General features: G+C 34.7%; 1 protein-coding gene across 1 annotated transcript; it reads left to right on the forward strand.

Moving 5' to 3' along the window:
- The first annotated feature begins 90 nt into the window (after positions 1–90).
- On the forward strand, positions 91–15,219 carry LOC100366552 (phosphatidylinositol 4,5-bisphosphate 5-phosphatase A-like). Its single transcript, XM_006815673.2, has 9 exons — positions 91–268; positions 934–1,168; positions 2,141–2,257; positions 4,756–4,931; positions 6,471–6,692; positions 10,833–10,995; positions 11,373–11,510; positions 11,805–11,993; positions 13,517–15,219. Exons 1-9 carry the CDS (start codon positions 255–257, stop codon positions 13,559–13,561), a joined length of 1,299 nt encoding a protein of 432 aa, XP_006815736.1. The 5' UTR covers positions 91–254; the 3' UTR covers positions 13,562–15,219.
- Positions 15,220–17,200: the final 1,981 nt, after the last annotated feature.

A 17,200-nucleotide genomic window follows, 5' to 3' on the forward strand; every position in this document is an offset into this window, starting at 1 on the left:
ATCTACAAGTCACCTACAAAGAAATATGTATTGTCGGAAATTTACAGTTTCTTGGATAAGCTGTTATGTACGCGAAAACTGATGACGTTTTATGCAGCTGGCCTGGACTGGAGGTAGTGAGATCACTGGCAAGGAAGTGGATCGGCAATATTCAAGGCTCAAACTCTGTCACTTACTTTAATTATTCCAACCCGTTTCCGGATCATTTTAGCCTTATTTATCAACAAGTGTGGACATAAAGAAGGCCTACAAATATGCGAAATTTTAGGTAAGTCACCCAGGTAATGTAAATTGCAGTACATTTTTCAGTTTACGTTGAGACCGCGTGTACCATAACACAGATATAGCATGAAGGTAAAATCAGATATAGATACCGGTGTGCTTGTCATGAATTATAGGTCATGTAGTCTGGTTCCACTGTGTAGCCCCCCCCCCCCCGAGTAAATATCATACACTTTTGCAACGACATGATCGAGGGCTATAGGTCAGTAGAATACAGAGGTTTGTTTACATTTGAATCGACCTTCCATGATCTATCCACAGTTCTTCTTTTCAGACGGGAATGTGATCTATCAATGTTTTCCACCAGAGGGGAGGGGGCAGGTAGTAAATTGAGTTTTGTAATGCTATGGATTCTTTTATTTTTGTCGTCCATTCATTCATTTGGTGGTCAGTTTCCCTCACCAAAATATCAAGAATTTATAATTCATTTTTACTAGTACACATGTAATGTGTGAGGTTGTGATATAACCCAACCCAATTAACCCTAGCCTAAAACATATTGCCTACCCCTAATTTTTTTTTGGCCAAACAGGAAAATATGATGCAAAATTACACAATATTTCAATGAGACTTAAGTGAAATTGAATTTATTATTCTGAATTCTCGTCAAATTGGGAAGAATTTTCTTACTAGGTATGTTGTTTGTTTCAGAGTGTATGCTTGTACCTGGAATGTTGCCACTTTAGATCCACCTTCTCCAGAGCTCCTACGAGAACTATTACACTGCCAGGAGGAGGAAGAGGGGGAGGAGAAAGAACCTGATTTGTACGCCCTTGGGTTTCAAGAAGTCAGTGCCAAACCACATCATTTTGTGAGAGATGTGGTTGTTGATGACCCGTACACAGATTGTATCTGTAAACAACTATCTCCTAAAGGATATATAAAGGTTAGTGTGAATCAATAGTCTTGGGAAAAATGTCCTGAAATTGCAGTCATCCAATAATACAGTACAGTAAAGGGGGTAATTATTCACTGGGTTTTAATTTAGCTTATTTCGCTGACTGGAAAAATGCGCTAAATTAAAACCCAGTGAATATGTAAAATTTAGCATAGAACACATTATCTAAATGACGAAACTGTGAATTTAAAACCCACTGAATATGCCAGAAATGGCAAATCAGTGGAATTTAAACCCAGTGAAAATTAGTCATTTTACAGTAATATCTTCATTGTGTTCATATTAAGCTTTTGAATGAAATGCAATGCAGATGTGAAAAAGAACAAAAAGAGTAACGAAATTATATTCAAAATGTGAGAAAAACCATATGCATCTGAAAGATCATCCATGTGCAATCAGAGAAAACTGTCTTCAACATTTTAACATGAGGTATTTGACTGGTCTTAAAAATTAGGTCAGAAAAAAAAATAATACATTAAAGAAGAAAAATAAATCCCAAAAAATAGAATAATTCTCGCACATGAAATGCAATTTTTTCACGTATAGTCTATATTCTTGCTAGCAGGGACTGTGCGCTCTGTTGTAAGCGCACCACAAATACGAAACTGTATCAAACATACTTGATAAAACCTTCTTTAATTCTTATTTGTTAGAGTAAAATGACCAATGTCAGTTTGATTAGTGACATTAAGCCAGGAAGTTGAATGTACCGGTACATTTAAAACTTTTGAACTGTAACAAGACTGCAAGGTTACACTTTCATTCACATCATTAATATTTCTATCATTTCTCAATAACTTTGTTATGATTATAAGATCTTACTAAAATTAGAACTGATGTCACAAACAGGAATATGGGAAACAGATCAAATGCTGACAATAAAGACATTCACATTTCTAAATACAGTCTGGGTTTTTAGTGTTTTGTGTTACATCAATTTATTTCATTATTTTTTATTAGATTAGAGACATACGTCTACAAGGCTTACTCTTGTTGGTCTTTGTGAAGCTACAACACGTACCATTTCTTAGAAATATACAAACAAATTACACAAGGACTGGATTAGGTGGATTATGGGTAAGTATTTTGTTCACCCATCCCCATTGTAGTGCAATATTATGCTGTATTTCATTTACGGTAGTCTTGGTTTCAAAGGTCAAATATTGAACTTTGTCATCTGAACTCAAAGGTGGATGTTATGAAGTAGGTCAAACCTGTTTAAAATAAGATCTTAGTTTGATCTTTATTTTTAAATTTTTTTTTATTAAATATGTATTTAATTATTTATATTTATTATACATTTTCTTTAACTTTATTTTTTTTAATTTTAATTTATTATTTATTTGCTGGCAGATTTTAAGAGTTTTGGTAATCACGACAGCCCAAAAAGATTCTGACCCAATGCCCATATAAATCCTGTTCAAATCTCGCATAAGCTACAGCCAATCATAACTAGCTTTTTGGCCGACAGCGTATGCACTGGAGAAAATAGTTAACAAACAATGACAATGTACATTTTTGTACAAGAAAAAAGATTGTGTTGCGTGGCATTGGTTTCATTTTCAAGACAATCATCTCAATCAAAAGTTGGCCAGAGAAAATGCCAGAAAAAAGGTGGTTAGATACTCGTGTCAATTTTTCAATTGGCTTTGAATACTTTAAATTCAGCTGTCGGTCCATCAATCACTACTGCGACAGACAATTTATTTAAAGTTGTATAACGGTCACCAGCACAAGGCGTCCATGCTTAATATTGGAGCAAGAAATATTTCCTGATCAATTGCGATATGGGGAAATGTTTTATTACAATCCATATAAGTCAATTACTTAAATAAAGAGTAATTGTACATACAGCTACGGCTTTAATACCACAGACTATTTTGGCCCGTTCATCAACAAAACTTCATCTGTCTCCAGGGCAAGCGACCGCAAAAAGTTACCAGTGTTCGTTCAAAACAGTGGAAACAAATCTTCACTCCCGGAACAACCATGCACAATATCGACCTAACCTGTAACCATTTAAGCTACAATATGATCATAAAAATCATAGATGATTTTTGTTGCATTTATCAATGATAAACTTATCAAAAAGCCATGTTTTTCCCGATTGTTTTCATCACTAACATCGGTAGAATCCACCATTTTATTTGAGTGTGTTTGTGATCTGTTTTTGATCAGTGACGTCACCAGGCGCGCTATAGAAGGGGATTTTTGATTGGTTGAATGTATCAGTCAGAGGGGATTTCGTTGAAGTCTTTTTATATATGTGTTGTTTCAGATGAATGTGGATATAGTTGAAGTAATGCAAACTAAGATGTATGTAATATTAATAAAAACAATTACAAATTATTAAAAATATATAGTAAAAATAAATTTTAATCAGATTGGATTCTGAGCATCATGTGCTCTTGCCTTTCTTCCTGCCTTGCTGCTTTGCCTCATTGCCTGCCTTGCCTGCTGCTGCTGCCATTCATTCTCAACCAATGCAATTTACATCCTATTTCATATAAGGATTTTACCTTGTCCATATCATTGTAGAGGAAGGTCAAGTACATGCTTGTTTTTGTAGTAAACCGATATGTTGTTTTCATTATGAGTATTAACCAAAAAAGTGACAAGTTTAGTTTTCCCACTTTTTTCAAAACTGGCTAGTATTTTATTTTGCTTGTATATATTACTGCACTATTATTTGGAAACTTTTATACAATTCATGTTATATAATTATTTAAAGGAAATTGAGATTAATACAGTACATATAGAACTTGAGGAACATGAAAATTGATTAATTAGGGTTTCAAGCCCAATTGATTCAAAACTATGATTGTTTCATTTATTATTATTTTTTCGCTGATTTTTCATCAAGCGTTTTGTCTACTCTGCTGTTCTGATTAGCTTGAAATTTGGTATGATAGTGAAGTTTGATGTGATTTGGCGCATATCCTAAGTTCAGCCACATATATCACATGACCAGACCACCATCTTGAATTGAAATATTTTCAAATGTCGCTCTTGCATAATAGGGACATGCAACCAGTGCAGTATGATGCAATGCATGTCGTTTTGTTTTTCAGATTCAAAATGGCCGACTGGCAATTATTTTGTTTTAACAAATGCTGTTTCAGACGTATCTCTGACATTTCTGACCAATCACAATCACATTTCACACATACATCAAGTCTAGACAAATCATGTCTCACAGTGCCACGTCTTATTTGACTATTTTTGCCTGTAAATTGTGACCCCTTTGTTTTCATGGACAACACCAATGTGTATCAGTTTAAATATACAACTCATTGATATACATGTACATGTATGCCCTCTAGTGGCAATGTTTGCAAATGCCCTATTCTTTGGAAAACTAAATAAAAAAAATTTTGTTTTTTTTGGAATGCACAAATCCTATAAAAAGGGGAAAAAAACTGTTGAGCCAATATGTTCCTAGCATTTTTTTCAATAATTGGATTTACAGATGGTGTCATTTTCTCTTATCAAGACAAGACTACTAGATAGGTGATTTGTCTGGGTCTCTTGATCTCGTAATCAATTTGATAAACAATGTAATTGTTTCTATGCAGGGGAATAAGGGAGCTGTTACTGTAAGATTTGGTTTGTATGGATACAGCGTGTGTCTGGTAAACTGCCATCTGGAAGCCCATTTAGAAGGCTGGAAGCTAAGAGACAGAGATTATTCTACCATTATTCGAGATCAAGTCTTCGAAAATTGTCGTGCTAAAACTATACTTAATCATGAGTAAGTACATAGCCGGGGGAGTCGTTACCTGCACATGTGACAGACGGCCTTAGCAAGTCATTGTTCACAAATAAGTGTCTACTCATGACCCTTTGCATTTGTTTGCATGCGCTGTTATCATCCCTTAGAACTTCCCACGTATGTGCAGGTGACAACCTCTCAGCTTTAAGATAGAAGCCTACTCACAATTACTGAGAAGGTTGGTTATAAATAGCATGACAGTGTTCATTGGTTTATTATGTAAAATCATGAGCTTTTGTCCCATGGCACCATGAAACAGCATTCGTTTGTGTGTTACAGTGACGTATTTTGTGGATCTTGTCCTAATATTTTTCAAAAATCGCTATTTTTAGAATAATTCCATAGAGCACAATGTGAAATAAAAATTGCATTTTTTGACACTTTTTAAAATAATTTTCTTGAAAAAAGTACAAAAGTACTCCATCATTAACAGTATGGTTTATGATTTTTTCAGCCTATGTCACCAGCCTACAATTTGAGATATGGCATAATATCTCTGCCATAGGACCATATGATAAAACTGTTATAATACTGCCAAAACAACCACTATCAACAAAAATACAACCAATCAAAATTGTAAATTAGGCTGGGGACCCCTAACTTTTTTTAAGTCAATATTCTTATCCTTGGCATACAATTTTTTGTAAAATTAATAAATTACTTGAATTCATGAGTAGACTTCTACCTTAAGGTAGAGTTATCCTCAATTTTGCAAATAATCACACTTTTATTATTGGATGCAGTTTACAATATATTTGATTTAGTCCATCTGTTTTATTGGATGTTAGAGGGCGCTCTACCTGCTGTGGTTGATGTTGTTAGTTCAAACGAACAACTCATCCATTCTAGATGTTGTACATTGGTTAGTTGCAAAGTCTGGTGAAAAACCATGTAGGTTTACAAGTTATGTAAGATTTACAAATGGCATTTTCCTGTGTGTAGTTGCATTGTGTATAGTTCATGCCAGTATTGCACTGATTATTGCTTCTGATCTGTTGAAGGTATGCCTTCAATGTATAGCAAGTTTGTTCATGTGAGGTGTGGCCTTTATTTGAGAACAATTGCGCCCTCTATAGCTCTGTTATAGTTACCGTAAGTGTTTTCAGGAGTATCAGTCTTAGATCTCAGTGTTATATATTTTTTGAGTGCGTACTTTTATGATATATTTTTTGAGTGCGTACTTTTATGATATATTTTTTGAGTGGGTAATTTTATGATATATTATTTGAGTGCGTACTTTTATGATATATTATTTGAGTATTGTGGTATATGCAATTTGTTTGTTGTTTTTGTGAATGATGTCTAAAGCTACTTGGAGATTAAAATCCCGGCCATAGATAATTTTTCAATAGTCTTAATTCTATTGCTAGCCAGTTAGAGGAGAAATACAGCCATATTGGTTAACAATCTGCATAAAGACAATAAAACATTCAGAACAGTGGATCATGTGACCAAGAGTAGTATAAAAATGGTTAAATATCTACATCCATCTTATATTAATTCATTTTTTTGTTTCAGTTACGTAATTTGGTTAGGAGACCTTAACTACCGTATTTCTGACATTTCGATTGAAGATGTCAAAGATGTCTTAAATAGAAATGAATTACATATACTGAAATTTAAAGACCAGTTATTTTTATCACAAGAAGCCTGCGATGCCTTCCATGACTTTAGCGAAGGAGATTTAAATTTTCCACCAACTTACAAACTGAACCCAGGAACCAACGAGTATAATGTAAGGTAAGTCAAACTGTTGATTGTCTGTTGAAATCCTGAAACCCTGAACCCACAAGTTTTCATTGTTAAATCACTGAAAACCTGAGCTATCATTGTTAAATCACTGAAAACTTGAGCTTTCATTGTTAAATCACTGAAAACCTGAGCTTTCATTGTTAAATCACTGAAAACCTGAGCTTTCATTGTTAAATCACTGAAAACCTGAGCTTTCATTGTTAAATCACTGAAAACCTGAGCTTTCATTGTTAAATCACTGAAAACCTGAGCTTTCATTGTTAAATCACTGAAAACCTGAGCTTTCATTGTTAAATCACTGAAAACCTGAGCTTTCATTGTTAAATCACTGAAAACCTGAGCTTTCATTGTTAAATCACTGAAAACCTGAGCTTTCGTTGTTAAATCCCTGAAAACCTGAGCTTTCGTTGTTAAATCCCTGAACACCTGAGCTTTCATTTTTGAGATCTGAACAACTGAGCTTTCATTTCTGAAAACCTGAGCTTTCATTGTTAAATCCCTGAACACCTGAGCTTTCATTGTTAAATCCCTGAACACCTGGGCTTTCATCATTAAAACCCTGAACACCTGGGCTTTCATCATTGAAACCCTGAACACCTGGGTTTTTATCATTGAAACCCTGAACACCTGGGCTTTCATTGCTGAAACCCTGAACACCTGGGCTTTCATCATTGAAACCCTGAACACCTGGGCTTTCATCATTGAAACCCTGAACACCTGGGCCTTCATCATTGAAACCCTGAACACCTGGGCTTTCATCATTGAAACCCTGAACACCTGGGCTTTCATTGCTGAAACCCTGAACACCTGGGCTTTCATCATTGAAACCCTGAACACCTGGGCTTTCATCATTGAAACCCTGAACACCTGGGCTTTCATCATTGAAACCCTGAACACCTGGGCTTTCATCATTGAAACCCTGAACACCTGGGCTTTCATCATTGAAACCCTGAACACCTGGGCTTTCATCATTGAAACCCTGAACACCTGGGCTTTCATCATTGAAACCCTGAACACCTGGGCTTTCATCATTGAAACCCTGAACACCTGGGCTTTCATTGCTGAAACCCTGAACACCTGGGCTTTCATCATTGAAACCCTAAACACCTGGGCTTTCATCATTGAAACCATGAACACCTGGGCTTTCATCATTGAATCCCTGAACACCTGGGCTTTCATCATTGAAACCCTGAACACCTGGGCTTTCATCATTGAAACCCTGAACACCTGGGCTTTCATTGCTGAAACCCTGAACACCTGGGCTTTCATCATTGAAACCCTGAACACCTGGGCTTTCATCATTGAAACCCTGAACACCTGGGCTTTCATCATTGAAACCCTGAACACCTGGGTTTTTATCATTGAAACCCTGAACACCTGGGCTTTCATTGCTGAAACCCTGAACACCTGGGCTTTCATCATTGAAACCCTGAACACCTGGGCTTTCATCATTGAAACCCTGAACACCTGGGCTTTCATCATTGAAACCCTGAACACCTGGGCTTTCATCATTGAAACCCTGAACACCTGGGCTTTCATCATTGAAACCCTGAACACCTGGGCTTTCATCATTGAAACCCTGAACACCTGGGCTTTCATCATTGAAACCCTGAACACCTGGGCTTTCATCATTGAAACCCTGAACACCTGGGCTTTCATCATTGAAACCCTGAACACCTGGGCTTTCATCATTGAAACCCTGAACACCTGGGCTTTCATCATTGAAACCCTGAACACCTGGGCTTTCATCATTGAAACCCTGAACACCTGGGCTTTCATCATTGAAACCCTGAACACCTGGGCTTTCATCATTGAATCCCTGAACACCTGGGCTTTCATCATTGAAACCCTGAACACCTGGGCCTTCATCATTGAAACCCTGAACACCTGGGCTTTCATCATTAAAACCCTGAACACCTGGGCTTTCATCATTGAAACCCTGAACACCTGGGCTTTCATCATTGAAACCCTGAACACCTGGGCTTTCATCATTGAAACCCTGAACACCTGGGCTTTCATCATTGAAACCCTGAACACCTGGACTTTCATTGCTGAAACCCTGAACACCTGGGCTTTCATCATTGAAACCCTGAACACCTGGGCTTTCATCATTGAAACCCTGAACACCTGGGCTTTCATCATTGAAACCCTGAACACCTGGGCTTTCATCATTGAAACCCTGAACACCTGGGCTTTCATCATTGAAACCCTGAACACCTGGGCTTTCATCATTGAAACCCTGAACACCTGGGCTTTCATCATTGAAACCCTGAACACCTGGGCTTTCATCATTGAAACCCTGAACACCTGGGCTTTCATCATTGAAACCCTGAACACCTGGGCTTTCATCATTGAAACCCTGAACACCTGGGCTTTCATCATTGAAACCCTGAACACCTGGGCTTTCATCATTGAAACCCTGAACACCTGGGCTTTCATCATTGAAACCCTGAACACCTGGGCTTTCATCATTGAAACCCTGAACACCTGGGCTTTCATCATTGAAACCCTGAACACCTGGGCTTTCATCATTGAAACCCTGAACACCTGGGCTTTCATCATTGAAACCCTGAACACCTGGGCTTTCATTGCTGAAACCCTGAACACCTGGGCTTTCATCATTGAAACCCTGAACACCTGGGCTTTCATCATTGAAACCCTGAACACCTGGGCTTTCATCATTGAAACCCTGAACACCTGGGCTTTCATCATTGAAACCCTGAACACCTGGGCTTTCATCATTGAAACCCTGAACACCTGGGCTTTCATCATTGAAACCCTGAACACCTGGGCTTTCATCATTGAAACCCTGAACACCTGGGCTTTCATCATTGAAACCCTGAACACCTGGGCTTTCATCATTGAAACCCTGAACACCTGGGCTTTCATTGCTGAAACCCTGAACACCTGGGCTTTCATCATTGAAACCCTGAACACCTGGGCTTTCATCATTGAAACCCTGAACACCTGGGCTTTTATCGCTAATTTCAGCTTGTTAAAAACTTGAAAGACAAAATAACTTTGTTGTATGTGAGAATTTAATCACAATTTTAACCAGAGTTTCAGCTTGAATGAATGTGTTCTAATATGACATAAGCATGACACATATTTTCCAAATAGGCAAAACATTCTAACTCATTCGTTTTACTGATGGATGAGTGATATTGTATTTGATGTCAGATGTATGATAATGTAAGATATCCACATTGCCCTTTCAACTGTTATTATTTGACAACAAACACGATATAATTCATCGTTCATTGTATAGATGACAGTATACATGTTAATATCATTGACAGAAATATAATGGTTCCCAGCTGTGAAGTAGTAGTTTTGTGTCCAACATGAAGTAACCATCACCATCAATCACCTTTATAAAAACCTGTCCTCTGTTCCAGTTTTCTCTGTGCACATCTGTTGTCATCTGTGATTATGCACTTTAGCAACAGATGTATAAATAACAAACTTTTCCTGACAGAATCAGGGTGGAAATCATTCAGTGGTTTGAATTATTTTGCATCATTATAACATTGTTATTGCTTAATCCTTAAAGACCAACATGATATATAAGTCTATTATTGAAATATAGTTGCTCTCACCCACAGCAACAGCGGTGACTAAAAGCTCCACAAAAATAAAATCGCATGACAACTATACATTCCTAGCAATACTAATGCAAATGAGCGATAATGAAAAATACTGGTTAGTGTGTTGTCTTGGGCCATTGCAAACCATGTATTAAGTGTGTTTTGCATTTTTTAATACTGTGATAATCTTGCGCATTTCTGTTCATGCAATAACAAATTTTCTACCACGTTCTGTAATGCTATTAGTTTGAAATGCATTTGATGCACAAATATGATTGTCATGAATTATTAGGACATTTTTTATAAGATAATACTTTAATATGGCCTTCAATTGAAATTGTTCAAAGATCTTTTTTTAAGCAGATTTTCTCCGAACAGATATTACATACTGGGAAAAAACCCATTAAACAAAATCAATAATTTGTGACACTTTTTTAACAGTACAATTTTTTAAGTTGAATACCCACTATTTATTATAATATCAATCTAATATTTGTAAATTTGATCATCTTTCTTATTATATGTTTGATTTCTTTCACAGCGGCAAACAGCGGAAACCTGCATGGTGTGATAGAATATTATGGAAAGTTAACAAAGATAGAATTAGACATGTGGACCTAAACATGGAACTTGTCACTTATAATAGTATTCAAAAAGTACAATGGAGTGATCACTTACCAGTCTACGCTGATTTTATTCTTGGTGTAAGTCTGTTCATACATGTAGTACCTTTTTTGTTTCTTTGGTTGCTAGAACAAGAACTATGCCCATGATAGTGGTATCGATCTCTAAAAAGATCTGAAAAATTGATGACATACCCATATAAATATGTATGTGATACTTTAAAAACAAAACTCTTAATTTTTCTCTTAGATCTTTATATTTTTGACATAATTATGATATACCGGTACAAAAGAAAGTACCAAATGAATATACGCAAGTTAAAATGTTAGGATATACCAGCCATGGTTATAGAAATAGCAACTAGGCAGCTGGAAATACTCTTAAAAAAGCCTGTATCCTCTGCTTTCAAGATACTTAACTCAAGTTAGCATTTTTGTGATCTTTTTAACACATTTAGTTAAAGAGTACAGACACCAAACCATTGATCAAGTTTCATTCCGTTAAAGACTGGAAACAATATCAGGAAAATGAGTGTATATATATGGTGGATATTGACACTAGTACAAGTGCATGGGACTGGATTGCTCTCTATAAAGTGAGTACTCTGATATGGTATTTGTATACAATCAATCTATCACCACTGAACGCAGAACCCAATTTTTGGATTTTGATGTTATTTATTCATTTATTTATTGCGACCCTTTTTGACCAAGGGCTCACTAAAACAAAGTGCTGCAAATTAAAACAACTTAAAGTTCTTTCTATTTTTCATAGCATCAGTGACAACATTTTTGACAGTCTCATTGATTTATTTACACAATTTGGTATTGTAATTATCGGTGATATCAACTTGTAATTGTTCCACATTTTGTCATTTCCTCGATTTCAGGTTGGTTTCCGACATCCTAAAGACTATATCACTTATGTATGGGCAATAAAAGATGGAGAAAACATGGAGCACGGTTGTCATGTTGTATTTGAACCAGTTTATTTACCTACTGACCTGACCTCTCGGTACATGTTGGGGTATTATAGCAGCCTGAGTGATAACTTACTTGGTTTGAGTAAACCATTCCAGGTAAATACAACTGAGATATTTAATTGTACTTAGATAATCTGTGTATAATATTCATATTTGTTAAACCAGAATATGAAACTCTTACCCATGATATGCTACTTCTAATCACTTTAACCATAGATCTATCATCAAATTTCAATGAAACTTGGTACATGGATGCTCTAGGACAATACACATACCTGTTTAGTTTTGGTGTAAATCTGTGCATATTAATTACCTAATTTGCATAATAATTCATAGTTTTAATCACATTTCAATGAAAGTTGGTACATAGATAATCTGTGCCATTGACTTAATTAGTTTTAAATTAACATCTGTGCATATTAATTACCCAATTTGCATAGTAATTAGTGTTCAGCTTTTCTATCAATATTTACATCAATAAGTACTTATCTTATTTCAATGAATCTTGGTACATACATACTCGAAGACATTGCAACAATCTAAGTAGTTTTGAGTTCATATACATCCATAATAATTAATTTGCATAATAATTTACTATTCATATTATAATGAAACTTGGTAAATATATGCCCTGGAACAATACACAGATCTAATTAGTTTGGGATTGAAATCTATCGCTTAATTGCATGATAATTACTAATTGTTTTTCAAAAAACAATTATTGCATTTCAATAAGACTTGGTATATACATATAAGTGTCTGGGAACAATGCTAAAGACCTGATTAGTTTTGGATTTGAAATTTGAGCATACTAATTGCATAATGTACATATCACATTTCATTGAGAAGATTTAGACTTGAATTTATTTAGAGGTGCTCTGGAATTAATTAAACTGAAAACCACAGATCAAATGTATTTTCTTTAAGTATTATAAACTTCAATAATGTGGGTCACAGTGTTTCACATAGTGCATCTCAAATAGCTGACAAATTAGTTGCCAAGCTTCTTGTTTTGAAGGCAAAATAATTTTTAATACATCTGAAATACTCTCAGCACAGTAGAGTTCTTTCTAAGCTTTCTTTGATCTTATATTTTCTTTATGTTTGCTGTCAAAACACTGTTCTTATTTTATATATATATCATGCTCTGTTTGAAAATGCATTGCACGCCAAATGGTAATAATCTTCAGTAATGCTGAATTTTTTTTCATCTAAATTATTATTTCAAGAACTTGGGGTAGAAATTTTATTTCAAGCACCACAGTCGCCACACTGTGTTATGTTCATGTACAACAAATGTAAAATATGAAAACAAATATAATCAACCTTTTCACCACCAGACTTTCTCACCCAAATTATTCTGCACGTTTTTTCTTATATTCTTTATTTCTGGAAATGAACCCTAATTTTGGAGCCAACAGACAAAATTTGAGTGAATTTTCGATTTTTACTCAAATAAATTGGCTATTTTTGCCCCAATCTTCTGAAGCAAAGTGCAGACTATAAACAGGACTTTTTTGTGATGAAAAGAGGAAACTGGTAGTGAAAAAGTTAAATAATCATAAAGAGTTCCTAATGTTGTAGCCGGTGGGCACTTAGTTATGCACTGTTTATTTCAGATTTTTCCAGCAAGCCCAACACGAAATATGGATCTAATGACATGAACATGAAAGACTTAAGAATCTGACAGAAGTTTCATTGTAAATATGGGAACAAATAATATTTATATATATATTATTGAAATGCTTAAATGTTGTCAAGCCTGCTGAATAGACCTTTCAGTGAAAAAGGTGAAGTCCACAGGATACCTGTCACCCAGTCAATAGACCTGTCACTGTAATTACCAGCATGCTACGGATACTCAACAGATATGTTAAAATTCATACACTTATCTTGTTAGTTGTAACAAGATTCTTCTGTGATGTTGAAATGTCATCAATGGGCGGGCATTGATAATGCATTATTTGTTTTATATGGTGATGCATCACTAGCGAGGATGACTTTTGAAAGTTGTATTCTGCTAGTGTCATTTGGTATTTTTTTGGTTTTGGTATGTATATGAATGGGCATGAATACTATAGTGTGATTGGTTAAAAGAACATTTTTATTGACTCATGAATTGTGTCGCATGTTATTTGTGTCTGTGTGCATAATAGCATTTAAAATAAATCTGCATCTGGAATTAAAACAATTACAAACTTGCTTCATATAAAACTTGTATATGAAATGCGATTTCTTCAAGCTAGCGCCAAGCTTGGTTTTAAAAGGAGATTTTTTAATAATTCTTTATTTTAACGTTGACAAAGTATATTTTTTTGTTTTAAATATGGTACACTTTTTAACATTGGGTTTGTGTTTTTAAATTAATTGTAATTATGAAATACTACTTTTTTGGGTATCTGGTTTGTATATATTTTATGATTTATTTATGACTGTAATTTGCTTTGAACTTTTGGGATTATTATACTGCCATAGTGTTGTTCTTTGTGATATTAAACCTTAAATATTTTAACTACTTATTCTCAGAATGAAGCATTAATGTATTTTAATATTTCACAGAAAATTGGTTTGGAAATATAAATTAGCCTTCAAATAAATAAATTGATTTCAAATAAATGAAAGTGATTTTATAGACATATATCATATATTTCATTTTGAGTTTACAATTTGTAAGGTTGTCATTCCCTCAGTTGGTTGTGGTCTTGGGGAAAATCATTTGATATTCTGAATTCGTACAGGAAAATACTAAGTGTCAGTGATCAATTCGGATTCTCCTTTGGTTATTTGTTTAAAATATTGCGGGCCAGTCAGAGCACAGGTGAAAATGGCTAACATTTTCCACAATTTGTGCCATTAAATATTTCACCTAATAACCCCAAGATCCCAATAACACGTTAGGAACAATATCAGAATGCAACCTGATTTGAATGAAGAAACAAGATATACTACAGCAAATTCATCTTTACATCTACACAAATAGTCTGTGAATAAAAATTGACATCTGCTTTAATGTATCTCTAATTTTGAATGATGGGCAAGAACTATAACAAATGCTTTTTTGATGGAATGATGGAATGAGATAATAATGGTTTCCAGACACTTTAAACAGCACTATATGCACATGTTCATCATTCACTGTTTATTACGAAGTGTGATTTTAAATAGAAATCCCAGCAGATAATTGAAGTAATATATAATTATCCATTAAAAACTGTTATTGATAAAAAGTGACAGCATTATTAAACATGTTATATGTGTATTTAGGTGTGTGTTGTAATGAACTATGGTGTACAATAAATACTAGCATATCAATCAAAATAAATGTAGTATATTGCTTATTTGAAAGATGATATTTTTCAATTATTATGCTTGAGTGAATAATGTGCTTTATATTCAATTATCTCAAAATGCATGCAAGTAAAGATGATTTTTACACAAACTAAAGTCTGCAAACTATACTGGATATATGTACTTTAAAGTCTGTAAACATTATCTTTTAATTTGGTTCCCATTTGTGTTGATATGTCTGAGGCAATTACTAAATACATTGATCGTTCACTGAAAAAATAACTTTCATATTATGCATATACGTTCATTTTATGATCGATCCTACTCGGTACTGCAGTGTCATACAATTGAAAACCACTGCTGTTTTTGGACATTTTTTAGGCAATTTCATTCACCCACACTGTGACCTACTTTTCATAATCTAATTTGATCACAATTTGTTGGTGATCTTATGAAGAAATATGAAATAATAGACTGACTAGTCATTATTATGAAATCTTGTGTTTCTGAGACGTCTCGTTTATGTTTGGCGTTTATGTTAGTGATATATATTTATACTTGCTTTTACAGCATGGAACTACAACACATGTGTTACATAGCCTTTTATATAAGATTGTTCAAATAATTTACAAAGATCGTACTAGGTTATGATTTGTTGAGGCAAAAGAAGATCACATTAAGTATGACATTACTTTTCAATTGGAAAAAATCGTGCTTTCTTGATATTTATAGAAATATTTCACTCCCAATCCATTCGCAACCTGGAGTAAGTACGCATTTTAAGGTATTAAAACGAGAAGATCATCCCACTTCCAAAGTGTCGAGGATGTGCTTGTTATCAGCACATTACAAGCGTGTTGATTACGTGAACTGAACCTTTGAGAATATTGAGTATTCGCTCTGCCGTGACGTGACTGTCATAGTTTTATTGCTTGTAAGTGGCGCAACACCTTTATTTCGAACAACACAGAAAAATACCGGTCTGCTCAGATGTATTCGTATCTACCTGCACAGTTATCTGTCAACACAGACAAAATCATTGCAATGCTTCCTGGAGAATTAATTAATTGCAAAACTAGTTCTGGACATTAAGATGATCAATCCATCAATGTGTGTTCGACACATTGATGGGCGCAACTTATTTACACTCGGGAGAACTTCTCCCACGCCACAGGAAGTTGTTTCTACGACGATGGGCTTTTCACCTATGTGCATGTACATTGAGTGATGAGTAAAACAACTCTTGACTATTCATTATTATTATGCTTACTGACGTTATGTTCTCAGAATGAAGACATTGTATTTGCTTCTGAATAACTTGATTCTGTCTGTTATATCTTGACAGTATATTATTTAAAACAACAGGACAACACATTCAACTATATAAACGCATTGAGAATTTAACTAATGTTGACACATACAGACATTGACTGATCTGCTTTAGTGATAACTTGAAGATCCTAATATTTTGTTGGAGTGTATTCAAACTGGTGTATATAAAATATAATGTAAACGTGAGTCGGTCTGAGCTGATATAAGTGTATCCCAATATTCAACATCATTACGAAATCAATCATATCACTACCCAGACCCTGTGCCCGAAACTTGCGGCATTCAAGTGTCCCTTTAACTCAATGTTTGCTTCAGCAAATAAGGCATCCTTCCAAAAATATAACACTGTTTTTTTACAACTATATTTGGGAATTACTATCATGTTGTTTTTTCTTCTTCTGGTAATAGTATCAATCAAATGTGGATTTCAATTCTAAATAACTTGTCCGGATCATTGTCTGTCATTACAATGTTTATCTTACAAAGTTTTTTCCCATATGCATGACCTCGCAATCAACATTACTTAATGTATACATCTTAAACGCGGTGCCTTTCTAGTTCTCTCTCCACGTGGCACCGGACTAATAATTTTCTGTGCATTAAATCATTTTAAATATGTAAATAAATTAATTTAAATAAATGTATAAGTAATCAATCAAATTGTCACCATTCGCAATGAATCT

The sequence above is a fragment of the Saccoglossus kowalevskii genome, chromosome 16, assembly GCF_978046115.1.
Source record: "Saccoglossus kowalevskii chromosome 16, keSacKowa6.1, whole genome shotgun sequence".
Classification (NCBI taxonomy): domain Eukaryota; kingdom Metazoa; phylum Hemichordata; class Enteropneusta; family Harrimaniidae; genus Saccoglossus; species Saccoglossus kowalevskii.

What these genes read in the sequence shown, in the direction of transcription:
- LOC100366552 (XM_006815673.2), top strand. An exon ending in CTCCTAAAGGATATATAAAG is followed by an intron (nt 1,169 to 2,140) that starts GTTAGTGTGAAT and finishes ATTTTTTATTAG; the next exon opens with ATTAGAGACATACGTCTACA. An exon ending in ACTGGATTGCTCTCTATAAA is followed by an intron (nt 11,511 to 11,804) that starts GTGAGTACTCTG and finishes CCTCGATTTCAG; the next exon opens with GTTGGTTTCCGACATCCTAA.